The sequence below is a fragment of the Podarcis pityusensis genome (genome assembly GCF_964106645.2).
Source record: "Podarcis pityusensis genome assembly, chromosome: 9".
Classification (NCBI taxonomy): domain Eukaryota; kingdom Metazoa; phylum Chordata; class Lepidosauria; order Squamata; family Lacertidae; genus Podarcis; species Podarcis pityusensis.
Window position 1 is genome coordinate 16,670,208 of NC_138034.1, and position 13,336 is coordinate 16,683,543.

Consider the following 13,336-nt stretch of genomic DNA (forward strand, 5'->3'; position numbering starts at 1 on the left):
AGAACCTCTCCTCCACTTTTTCTCCTCTCATTTTGCCTCCCCTTCTCCACACTTTTCGCGGGGGCCCGAAGCAGCGGCTTTCCTCCCCCACCCGCCCTTTCCTATTCCCCTCCCCTCTCCATTTTCCTTTCTCTGACGGAGAGGAAGGGGCAGGCGGCCGGGCGGCGGCCAACGCGCATGCTCGGCGCCGGCGCCATTTTGGAAGGGCCGGGAGATTAACCCGCGGGAGCAGCGGTGGCGGCGGCGGCGGGTGGAGGAGCTCGGCCCGGCTCGGCGGCAGCGGCGGCGGCCTGGGGTTGGGCGGGTCGTCGGACCCCTCCGAGGACATGGCCAACATCGCGGTGCAGAGGATCAAGCGGGAGTTCAAGGAGGTGCTGAAGAGCGAGGAGGTCAGCCTTTCCCTCCCTTGTCGCCCTCCTCGGTCGTGGCGTTTATTGGGGGTGGGGGAGAGATTTGGGAGGCTACATCCCTTTCGGTTTTCCTTCCCTCGCCTCCGTTTTTCTTTCTCTCCGGGGTCTCGGGGAAGCAGCGATGTTGCCTCGTTTCCTCGGGTAACGTTCATTTCCCATGGGGAAAAAAATTAAATTTCTGGGAAGGGGAGGGGGCCCCATCTGAGGGGAATGGGGTGGGGATGGGGGAAGGAAGAAATGATGAGAAAGGGGGAAGGCGATCAAGCTAGGCCTGCCAGCTCCATCTGATCCTCTATGGTGCCCGTGTAGGCCCACCCAAGAGGCCCAGAGTCACGCCTGAATTTGTAGCGTGTTAACCACCATACGTGTGAATCTGCCCCTTCTGGGGGGTGGGGAATGCACGTCACTGCCCTCCTCAAGCTGTGCTTCTGCTGCTCTCAAATGTCAGCATGCTCTCTCCAGCTTGTGCTGGGGGTGAAATAAGTAGCACACACCACTTCCCTGGCTCAGATGCTGGCCCATGTAATATTATTATTATTATTTATACACCGCCCATCTGCTTGTGTTTCCCCAGCCACTCTGGCAGCTCCCAACAGAATATTAAAAACACAATAAAACATCACACATTAAAAACTTCCCCTAAACAGGGTTGCCTTCAGATGTCTTCTAAAAGTGGCAACCCTGCCACTGGTTTCCAGCTCAGTCCCACAGGTATCCTGCCACCCTTGTCTTCTGCTTTCTGGTAAAACTGACTAGGCCGGAGAAAAGTTAAAAGCCTTGTTATGGTTACCAACGCAGGTATGGATGTGGCGGTTGACTTTCCCCCCAGCATTTTGTCAAACCCATCAGAGCTTTCTGCTGTCACTTTTTTGGGGGGGGCTGGAAAGTAGAGGAGGAAGACAGGGGGATGAAATTTGGGACTGTGAAACTGGCAATGCTTCCCCTCGCACTTCCCCATTTGTGTGTGTGTGTGTGTGTGTGTGTGTGTGTGTGTAGCCATTCAGAAATCTGGAAAGTCTGTGGGGGGAATGGGGTGGGTCAAAGAGCAATAAATCGTGGGTGCATTGCATCGGTTCACAGGTGATGAAAGGTTGAAATGCAGTTGTAACCTGTATGAACATCAGTTGACTAACATAAGATTGCCTTAGTGTATGGAATACTTTGTTTATTCCTTTCACATGTACATAGTGGAGGAGAACATCCAAAGTGCTTTTAACTGGTTTGTATGGTGTCATACTGTTAATAGAAAGAATATGAATCTATTGGTGGTGTAAACTGGTATGTTACTTGTTTTTAGCATAACTGAGTATAAAAAATACCTGTGGGATGAGAAACGATATGGCAGAGATAAAAGGTGGAGGATGCATATAAAAGGTGGAGGATGCATAGTAACATATTTGCTTTTGAAAACCAACCTCTTAAGAACTGTAGTTGCAGACTTTGAGGACATAAAAATGTGTAGTGACCGTTTGCTGCATCCTTATGGTGTGATTATAACACACACACACACACACACACACACAGAGTGTAGGCCACATCCTAACATCTAGTTGGTGTATTTCCACTCCTGGGATGGGATGGGCTGGTCTTAAGCAGTTGTAAGTGATTTTTAACCCTCCCCTGCTGGCAAAAGTTAAACCACGGGAAGTCATACTGATGTAGAGGACACAAAGAGGGCATGCTAAGGGTAGGGAATGGGTTTGGGGAGAGGGGCAAACAAAGTTAGCTCTGCATCCTAACTCTCTTCATTTATTGGTCTTGTCCACAGAGCTCCATGTAACTTGCACCAACAAAAAACCAAGTGTAACTAAACATTTCATAGGAATTCATGGGCAGAAAATTCAAGTTTACACTACCTGCCCAAACCTAGCCACACACACCCTGGCTAGAAACAAGATGAAGCTGAACTTACACAGGAGATATGCTGACATAACTTCCTGGTTAAGATAGGTTTGACATACTGTCTTGTACTACTCCACTGTTGCCATCTTGAAAATGTTAGTTAAGAGCAACTCCAACTGATTTTCGGTATGATTGAGGACCATTTCACACATTATGAGAGGCAAACCTAGACTTGCCATGTATTAAAAAAAAAGATGCAGAATTAATCCCAGCATCATAATCAGTGTACTTATATATACATGTTTGCACATTTATTATGTTTATACTTAAAATATTTTAGTTGTAAACCTTTTTAGGTATCTATCTACATATCATTATATATCTATAGATACATAATTGTTTTCATGTGTGAGGATAACAGTGACAGCATACAGAAACGAAAATCTCAATCTATTTTAGTAGATTGTTTTAAGTAGATATATACTTAAGTAGATATATACTTCATTCTAATGCCAAAAGTTGTGGACACACATGTTCCTAATTCTGGCTGCATCATGTCCACAGCCTTCCCTCATGCTTCCTATGCTAACAAAATAAATGCTCACACAACAGTTCAGATTCATGTATTTTCTCTTCAGATTGTCATCTCTAGATAGGAACTTTGTCCTCATTTCCAAGCAGTTGTGCATTGAGGAGCAAGTTTTATATTAATGGTCTGTTGATGTTATATAATAAGCAGTGCTATAAGTATATTGCCTGTCAGTGAGTTGTATCCAGAAGCTCTCTTATGCTGTACTACAAATAATAATGAACTGAAATCTTTCAGTGTTGGTATGATTGATAATATTTGAAGAAAACGAGGGTTTTGGTTTAAATCTGTGTCTTGTCCTTCAAGGAGCTCAGGGTGACGTACATGGGTGTATTTCAATATCTTCACAACCCTGTGTAGTAGGTTGAGCTGAACAATAAGCGCTAACCTGAGGCTGTCCCATTTGCTTTATGAGTGAATGGGAATATCTAACATTAGTCATATTGGGAGTTAGACCCATTGAAACCAATGGATTTGGGTAACTTAAGTTCATTGATTTCAGTGTGTCTGCTCCAAATAAGATGTAGTTGGATATCACCTAGATTTTTTTCCTTGACCAACTTCAGTTCTTTATTCATTACCCCACACTTCGGTCCAGACCATGTGCTAGATTTATAATTGTTATCATAACTAATTCTGCCCTTCCTCAACACCCAGTATTGTGTAAATGTTACCAAAATGGGTTCAGACTACCATACTGTCCCTATTCTTTTATTTGTGGTGATGAGATATTGTATTCCTAAAAATTAGTAATCCATAGTTATCATTCTGAAATATGGTCTAATATTTCACACTAAAAACCAAGATGATGGCAGCTTTGATCATATATAAGAAATTATCTCTTGTAGGTCTTGGTGTTGGATATTTCAAATAATCTGTTACAACAAAGGGAAGATACTAATGCCTAAAACTAGCCTAGAAAATCTGAAGGACTGCTTCTACAGCTCTTTTGCACATGGAACTCCAATTAATTTTATTCTAAGTTTACTTGTTAGGCAATTGCAAAATGCATACATATGCAACAGCATGTCTTCATATCTAGAATTGTATCCAGTTGGTGTCAGGAACAGATCAAGGTGATCTTCAGCATTTTTCTCCCTCCATGCTGTTCTAAAGGGTCTCACAACCCTCTGGAAGCAGAAATGAAGCAAGGAAAGGAATTACTGAAGATTGCCTCAATCCCTGTTGTTCTGAAAGAAAGACTCTTCAGTCAGCATAGGACCACCATTTGTATACAACCCCTTAAGAACATTTTAGCTCCTTTCCACAGTAAGTTTCCACTTGCACAGGGCATACATGAACTGTAACATTTAAATTATATAAATGGTTTGGTGGGTATCCAAAGTGGCTGGAAAATCAGGAGTGCTGGTAAATGGACTGACTGGTTTACTAAATGTAATATAATTCATACTGATTTTGGCAAGAATGTGTAATACCTGTCCTTGTTTTATATAGAGAATGAAAAACTCAATTTTTATGATGAGTTTGGTTAGCTGGTTTTTTGTTTTTGTTTTTAAAAAAGCTTAAAGTATTTTTTTAAAATGTAAAACCTATCACATCTTTCCACTAATACTGGGGGCCCCTCCATGATGGCTTAAATTTATGCTTAAAAACATAATATATTGCAATTAAAAACAAAAAGACAAAACAGCCAGTATAATAGAAACTTATTTATGGATAAAAAAAATAACAAATCTGAAAACCTTGTGCAAATAAAACATTTGTAATTTTTGCCCAAAAGAAAGCAGAACAGGCACCTAACAAACCTAAGTAGGGTGTCCCATAATTGGGTTCCATAGCTATCCAGCTTCTCTCTGGCAGAAGGAACACCTGAAGCAGAGCCTTAAATGAAGATTTTAACACAAAATATGGGAGCAGGTATTTATTTGAAGAATTGTTATCCTGCTCTTCAGCAAAAATAGAAACAGGCTGCCATACTGACTTTTAAAGATCAATAAAAACAAGGCATTACCTCCCTTCATGCTTAAAAGTCCAAAAGACATGAAGCAAAATGAAAATGAATTGGGAGGGAGGAGGAAATAAGCAAACTCAGTTACCCGTTCTTAGTTACAAGTTCTTGTAATGTCCAGCTGGGATGGAAAAAGTTCATCCCTGATCCAAATGTTGCTCTCCCAGCTGCCCTGATGGAAGTGTTCCCCAACCCCATCTTCCTTCTCTTGCTATAATCTGATGTAATAGTTGCTGCCAGGTGACAGGAGAAAAAAGTGTGACTCAGCAGAGCAGAAGGGGATCCTGCCCCTCTTCTCCTCTGCCAAGTGACAGTTGGTGAACAGACAATATTATTTTGTTCTGTTTTCCTGTTGGGAGCATACCCTTGAGTTTCAGAGCAGGTACAGAGTTTCTTGCAGAAGAGAGTTCGCAAAAGAGAGCATCCTTGGACTTATGATCAAAGCTTCCATCTGGCACTGCTGGAAATGGTTTGGGATCAGGGTGGTTGGGGTTTGAAGGTCGAAAGAAGTTTGAATTGTAACTGGAAACAAACTGTCAATATGGATATTGAAGCATTGTGTAGATTCTAGTTAATAACGGTGATGACATTTCTGAACTAGTTGAAACTTCTGAATGCTCATCATAATCAGCCCCATGTAAAATTCCCTCCAGTAGTCTAAACTGGACATTACTAAAGCATGGATAACTGACAAGATTTGCATTTTTTAAGGACCGATTGCAGCTGTTGCACAACCAACAGTGAAAGCTGCTTCTGACCACCAATTTTACTGCAAGGCCAGACCTAATAGTGACCCAAGTGAATTTCATGGGGGAGGTGAGAGGACATTGTTGTTGTTGTTTAGTCGTGTCCAACTCTTCGTGACCCCATAGACCAGATCACGCCAGGCACTCCTGCCTTCCACTGCCTCCCGCAGTTTGGTCAAACTCATGCTGGTAGCTTCGAGAACACTGTCCAACATCTCGTCCTCTGTCATCCCCTTCTCCTTGTGCCCTCCATCTTTCCCAACATCAGGGTGTTTTCCAGGGAGTCTTCTCATGCGGTGGCCAAAGTATGGAAGCCTCAGCATATCCAAAACTGGCTGAATACCCAACTCCCTGATCAGCTTTACTGTCTATTAACAACCCCTTTTTTATTTTGTCTAAGTAATAGATATCTGATTCTTTGGTACAAAGTTTGATGAAAGAAACAGCTAGGTGTCATTGTTTTTATATTGATGGTGCTATACCATATCCCCAGACACAGCAATTTCATGTAGATGGGGAATAGTGTGGGACAAGGATGGGAATCTGTGCAATTCCATAGCAAAAACGTCATTAGGTGGGGCAGAAATACCCAGTGTTAGAAAGCTAGGAGCTACATAGCACCTTAAACCTAAGTTTTGGGCGCTGCAACAGAATGTACAGGCATGCTTTTTTATAGCAAGAATACAAACCTGAAAATGAATGAACTGCAGCTAAAATATTATGTTCATTTTTCACATGGTCTAGACCTTCCCCTGCCCCGCCCCCCTAATATTCTTAAGAGGGAGGGTCTCTTCTCCCATCTTCAGAGAGTAGCTGGAGGTGGGGAGGCAGAAAAAGGTCCTCCTTTCCTTCCACTTTGTAGTTTTAATCTGAAATCTTAGGCACGGTACTGCTCCCAAAGCTCAGAAACTGCTTGCACTAATGAAATTCTGTTGCAAAATGCACCTAGAACAACGAGAGTTTCGAACACTGGAAATACCTACTTCTTGAATCAGTGCACCAGAGCACCTAAATAATTTTAGCACAAAGTGGAATTAGTTGAATGTCAGATTGCCTGTGCCATTTCCATGGAATGTATAATACTGTAGGTTTCTGGAGCATGTTCTAGACTGGAGTATATAGCTAGGGTTCATTGTTATCCCACATCAATTGAGAGCAGGGGTGGTAACCTCATGTCAGGGGCTGCATTCCCTTTTAGTCTGTTGGCAGCATGCTAATAGTAGATGGGACAAGAATTAAAAGTGGGAGGGCCACCCCTTTTATCTCCCTTTGCACCACCCCTTTTGAACACCCTCTTTCTGCTATCCCATTTCCCCTCCTGTCCTTGTTACTCTTATGCAGTTGGGCCAAGTACTGGATGGAATTGAACTAAGGGCAGCAGGTTGCCCATCCATTCTAAAATATGCTTAAGTTTCAGATTGCAGGTAAATATAATAATGATGAGCTTTTAGAAAAGCTTGCCTGATGTCATTGATCTTTTAAATGAGTTGATTACCTTTTTGCAAAACCAGTGTTCCCTGCAACGCACTTTGAAAGCCACTTTTTTTTAAAGTACAGTACTCTTATCACAATAGCTAAAATCATATGTTTTGTTCATTGCAACCCATGTTTATGTGTCACTAAGGGCTCATGATATTCCAACAACAAGGGTTGATACTTGGTAGAGCTACTTATTTTATTTTTCATAAGATATGAAGGAAACACCCATATTTATAGAAAATAAATTGCAGGTAGTACAGAGCAACTGATTCAGGTTTTTTAAATAAAAAATTGACAATATAAGCCTATGCTTGTCTACACAGTTAAAGACGAATATATAAAAGGATGTCTGAGATAAGGATGGAACTATGTACAGTAGAGGAAAACAGGGTAATGTTCTGGAAACTGCTACAACTTAGGGGTCTAAAACTGAAACATCTTTACTTACCTTAAAATATAGTTACAACTGTTATTTTATAGTACAGAGCTACAGGGGTGTTGATATATTGCCATGTCAAACATTATGAATCATGCTGTTTTAAAAATATGTCCTGTGTGTCATTTGGTTAAACGTTTATACTAGTTTTAATTAAACACTTGTACTACTGTACTTGCCCAAAAGCTTCAGTTGTAACCACAATCCAGCAACATGTATGCAACACATCCAGGTGTGAACCTGGGCTTATTGGGTGTTCTCTCTCTCTTTTTTCTTAAGAGACTCCATGTATTGATTCTCTATGGGGTTTGTGTGCGTGTTACACAAAACAGTTTGGAGATTTGGAATATGACTTTCCTAACTGGTGTACCTACTGTTAGTTGCATGTGTATAGCACTTGTTCACTCAGGTACTAGTTGAATCAAGGCTTTTTCTACAGTGGCTCCTCTTTTGTGGAATGTTCTCCCCAGGGAGGCTCGCCTGACACCTGCATTACATATCTTTGGTGCCAGGCAAAAACATTTCTCTTTAACCAGGTTTGGCTGATTAACATTCTATGGCTTTTTTTAATGTGTTTGTGGGAGGAGGGGTTATTGGTTTGTTTTCGCTTTATTATGTATTTTATATTCTAATTTTGTATTTGTCTGTTGTGAACTGCCCTGGGATCTTCAGTTGAAGGGTGACATACAAAACAAGGTCACACCTGCTTATTTCTGATTCCAATACTCAAATTAGTGTCTGTGTTTAGACATTGCATGAATTAGGATGATGCAAAGAAGCCTGATGTCCAAATGCAACTGATATGTTTCATTGCAACAGCTCCTAGTACTCTAGAGGCAGTTCATAGTCTTCCTACACCTAGATTTTTGTGGGCTTAAAAGAACTAAGGTATTTTGAAAACAGGATAAAGATCCTACTTAGTACTTCTTGGAAATTCCTCTAGGACAGTAGTTTTCAACCAGTGTGCCGTGGCACCCTGGGGTGCCTTGAATGATGGTCAGGGATGCCTTCGGCAACCCTGGCCTCTGTCCCTCTTTCCTTCCCTCCCTCCCTCTGATCCCCTCTTGTGTCTCTGCCCCACAAAGGCTTGCATAGCTATTTGTTGCAGCAGCTCTGGCTACAAGCTTCCCAGGTGAGTGGAGCCTCTGGGGCTGGCAAGGGGGTGCTTCCCAGGTCCCTGTGGGGTTGTGTGAGGAGGAGCCTCTCTTTGGGGGCAGGGGGAGCAGATCAGAGACCAGGGGTGGCAGCCCAGAGGACACTCAAGGAGAGGGGAGAGGAGAGGAGGCTGAGAGAACACTCCACAAGGGAGGGTGTTTGAAAAGGTGAGAGGCTGCCAGCTCTGCAGGCAAGGGGTGACATAACTGGGCTCCTGAGCCCCACAGGGGTGCCGCAGAAAGAATGCAGTTGGTCAAGGGAGCTGTGGATTCAAAAACATTAAAACCTCTGCTCTAGGAATTAAACTAGTAATTTTACTTTCAGCAACTTTGTTAGGCTGGTCAGTACAATTTCTGTTTGCAATATGGCTAGGAAGCATCTAGCATTGGTGAGACAAGGGATAGCAGGAATTTGTGGTGCATCTAGATAGCTTTGCTGTGGTCCATAGTGATGGTGCTTAAGCTCCTGCTTCTTAATCACTTTGCTGTTGCTTAGCCTATGGCCAAATTGAAAGCGTGTGGCTATTTCTTGCAGCACTCTCTGATCCTGTTCAAATGTAACAGGAACCCATGGCTTGGCCTTGTGGTCAGGGATGATAGAAGCTGCACAAGCTCCCCACACCTGATCTAGACGCATTCTAATCTGGTTTGAGACCATGTTTTGGGACCAAGGAGGACTTGATTGCCCTGAAGGATCACCTTTTTCAAGAGAAGCACGGGGGGGGGGAATGACTTCTGCTGGATCACTCTTAGCATTTTAAGACCTGTTGCCCAAGGTATCTTCCTGGTTGAACTCCATGGATTCAGTGTAGGAGGCACTGTACCTCAGCGGTGCTACTTACAGAGCTGGTTTCATGGAGTCACATTGGGTGACAGTTTCTCAACCTCCTAGCAGTTGTGTTGTGGAGTTGTCTATAGAAGGGAAGTGGAAACAATATTTGAAAGTCCCTGATGAAGGACCTGAGAGGTCTGACTCATGCTCTTTTTTTTTAAAAAAAAATCTCTCACACACCCCTTGCCTAGTGACTGAAATCATTAAAAGGAGACTCTTCTGATAGTGCTATACTTTTTGAGGTCATGTTGTGGTCAATGGGAGTATATAGCCTATACAATCTGCTTTATTTTTTTGGCATAAGTTAAGATCATGTTCATCCAGTTGTTTCTGATCATGGATACTAGTATACTTGTTTGGTCACTGGATGTTAGGTACTATTATTGTGTTGGTCTATTCTTTTATTCATTGTATGGTTATTTTTATGTTTTGAAGATCACTTTAATATTTTTAAGTAATCAACGGTGTATAAGCATTTTAATTATTTACTTCATTTTTCTCTCCTGCTTTCTTTTATATAAAGCAGTACCATCTAGTCTTTCAGAACTAGATAACTTTCTTCAGTCATTTGGGGGGTGGTACTGGGCAGCCCAGAAATAGCTGCTTACACTTTGAAGGATAATGCATATGAATGTTTCCTGTGTTGCAGGTGAAGAAGGTAGGGATCTCCTTGTAAAATCAGGATGTTTTGCATTGCACTTTTAAATAAGGGCACTCTATATTAGGGTTAGCTTTGCAGTTAGAAAGTGAACTGAGATGATAAGGAGAAAGGGATTTCAAGACATTCCGACGGCATACAAACAAACAAAATTTCAGTTTGGGTTGTTGCTGGTTTTTTGCAACTTTATCTAGGGTAAATCAGTTATTCCTGTTTACAGCAGAAACTGGACCTGAAGAGTCCTGATTGGTTGACCCCTTCAGTATCACAGGGCCAGGTCCCTCTCAAACTTTCCGGAACAGTTTTTTGTTTGCTTTTTGTTTGCTTGTACCAGTAGGGTGGCAAAGTTGCAAGTAATGAATGTTCACATTGCCCTTAGTTTTAAAATTTTATTTAAAGGCAGACACCTGGCCTGTAATGGGTGGAGGGGCAAAACAAACGACAGACTTGGTGTTCAGTTTGCTGGCCAGTATATCTGTCAAAAGGTTGTGAAGGCAGGGAAGAAGCTGGCTTCAAGCTCTGGAAGGAAAAAGAACAAAAGGGCTTAGATTTTAAGTGCTTCACTTTTTTACAGGAAGAAATGCTTTGAATAGTTGTGTTTCTTCGCTACCTGCAAGCTTTATATTTGCTTACAGTGGTGCCCCGCAAGACGAATGCCTCGCAAGACGAAAAACTCGCTAGACGAAAGGGTTTTTCGGTTTTTGCGTTGCTTCGCTAGACGATTTTCCCTATGGGCTTGCTTCGCAAGATGAAAACGTCTTGCGAGTTTGTTCGCTTTTTTCTTAAAGCCACTTGAAGAGGCGCAGTTGCAATGGACCGTGCTTCGCAAGACGAAAAACATCGCAAGACGAAAAGACTCGCGGAACGAATTAATTTCGTCTTGCGAGGCACCACTGTACTTGACAATTATTATACTTTCTGTTAGGTAATTAGGGGTAGTGAGCCAGTTAGGTTATTCACAGATTTATGGAAGATTGGGAAATGCCTTAGGATGTGAAAAACAGTGCCTTTTTGGTTTCACCTTTTCCTTAAACGTTGGATGGCAAAAAGGAATGCAATTCTGTTTTCTTCTCCTTTTATGTACTTTATGAATCTGCTAAAGCCCATTGTCACCTAGACTTTTCAGTTGGAAAGCCAATTGGCCTGGCCAACGAGACTTGCGTGCCAGCAGTATTTTATAGTAATGTTGAGAGCAATACAGTTCTTGTGCTAATGTGTAAAAAGCCTGGAGGGTATAGGCTAGCTATATATAAATATCTCATTGGAGGTAGAAGACAAGGTAGCATAAATAAATAACATAGAAAATGACTTTTTAAAATAGTCACTGGAGGTGAGTGTTGACTTAAATAATGTTCTTTATAATTGCTTAACTGGTGAAGGAAAGGAGCCTATTGCAAACCAAGGCCACAGTCTCAGTGTGCTGCTGGACTTAATGCAATCTCCTTGCTTGTTCCAAGGATATAGTGGACAGCTTAGGATGTTATATACAGCTTGCGGGAGAAGAGTTTCTTAGCTTAAGCATCTCTTCCCCTCCCCCCCAAACATGCAACATAATGGGTGAGATTTAGTGTAGTCTGAGCAGGCATCTGCTTCTCCTCCCCTGAAATCCTTCTCTGTGCCCCCCAAATCTGCTCAGGACAATTGGGGAGCCCTAAAACAGAATTTGGGAGGACAGATTGCGGAGTGGGGGGAGAGAAACTGGAAATCCCATTGTGCACGTGGGCAGACATTATTGGAAGTCTTTTGGAATGCTGCTTCTCTGAACAATTATGTTCTAACACCTTCAGTGTATATGTGTATTCAAAATTGCAGTCCATAACTATTGCAATAACTATTGCTACTTAGCTGGAACAGCAAAAGATTCCTGCATTGCAGGGGGCTGAACTATAGATGATCCTTGTGGTCCCGTCCAACACCACAATTCTGTGATTCTGTAGCTCCATATACCTGCTTAACTATGGTTAGTAGATACACAGTACTTCAACATTCTGTTAATCAATGGTTAAAAATTGGAAGTATTTAGCATACAAAAGACTTGAAGGAAAATTTTTGGCACCGTGTGGACATCTGAGCTAGTAAATTTTGTGATTTAATAATTAGTTGACGATGTCAGGAGGGTCTGCCATAGTCTTGTCTACAAAAAATATATTTACTTCTCTGAAAGATAGCGCCTTAAGTCTTTGGAGACCGTAACCTTTAAGAGCAAGTTTGTAACCTGTCTTTGTGAGGTAATGAGAGTCACTAACTTTTTCTCCAGCAAGTGCATAATAGAAAACGTAAAATGTTTGCTCTGTTGTAAATGTTCATTTGTAGTGCTTTCTTCAATGAAGAACACTTGCAAACAAAACTGGACATTTTCAGTCAACGCTAAAGTTAACTATTAAATCAATGTCTTTCCCTTCGATGCCACTCTGAGCCCGGCCTTGGCTGGGGTATAAATAATAATAATAATTAATAATTAATATCATTAATGTTACTAGTAGCTTAATTCATGCTGATAAAGATGAAATGTATCTTAATAGTGAAGCAGCAAAGTCTATTATTAATCACTGATATTGTGAATTTGCTTTACATTGAGGTATCCATTTATACATAGGTCTAAAAATAGCTTGATTATAGCACATTTTCGGTGGCATATATTTTTCTTCCACCTTTCCTTATTTTTGAAGTTGCATTATTAGAGGGAGGTTTTGTGGCTCCTGCCAACGGTGGTGGTGGGGGTAGTTTCTGCCCATGATAAGGAATCCTAGATCTGTAATTTCCTTACGTGTTTTAGGTTAAATGCCTACAAGTGAAATTGTTGGGAGGGAAAAGGATTGTTTAAAATGCATCTTGCATTGTTAAAAATGCATCTTGCAGTCCTGTTTAAGAATGATTTGGTTTACGAACTCTGCAAAACCGGAAATAGTGTCCCGGTTTGAGAACTTTACCTTGGTCTAAGAACAGAATCCGAACGGCGGAAGGGCACTGGCGGCAGGAGGCCTCATTAGGGAAAACACGCTTCGGTTTAAGAATGGTTTCAGTTTAAGAACGGACTTCTGGAACGGATTAAGTTTGTAAACCGAGGTACCACTGTATAACCATTTTTTGGGATGGGTGTGTGTCCAAAAAAAAGCATTTCATTGGATTATTTGCTAATTTTCTGAGTGCAACCAGAAATAATTCTATTTAGATGCTCTGCATATAGTACATAGAGTCTAAATATGAGCACAGCTAAAATC

The 13,336-nt window shown here is 41.7% G+C and overlaps 1 protein-coding gene across 1 annotated transcript in view; it reads left to right on the forward strand.

The window, feature by feature from the left end:
* The first annotated feature begins 193 nt into the window (after positions 1-193).
* Positions 194-13,336, forward strand: part of UBE2K (ubiquitin conjugating enzyme E2 K) — a 28,826-nt gene continuing 15,683 nt past the window's right edge. The window contains exon 1 of the mRNA XM_081020202.1: positions 194-389. Within this exon, the coding sequence (XP_080876328.1) occupies positions 327-389 (63 nt within the window). The 5' untranslated portion in view covers positions 194-326. The remainder of the gene's footprint in view (positions 390-13,336) is intronic.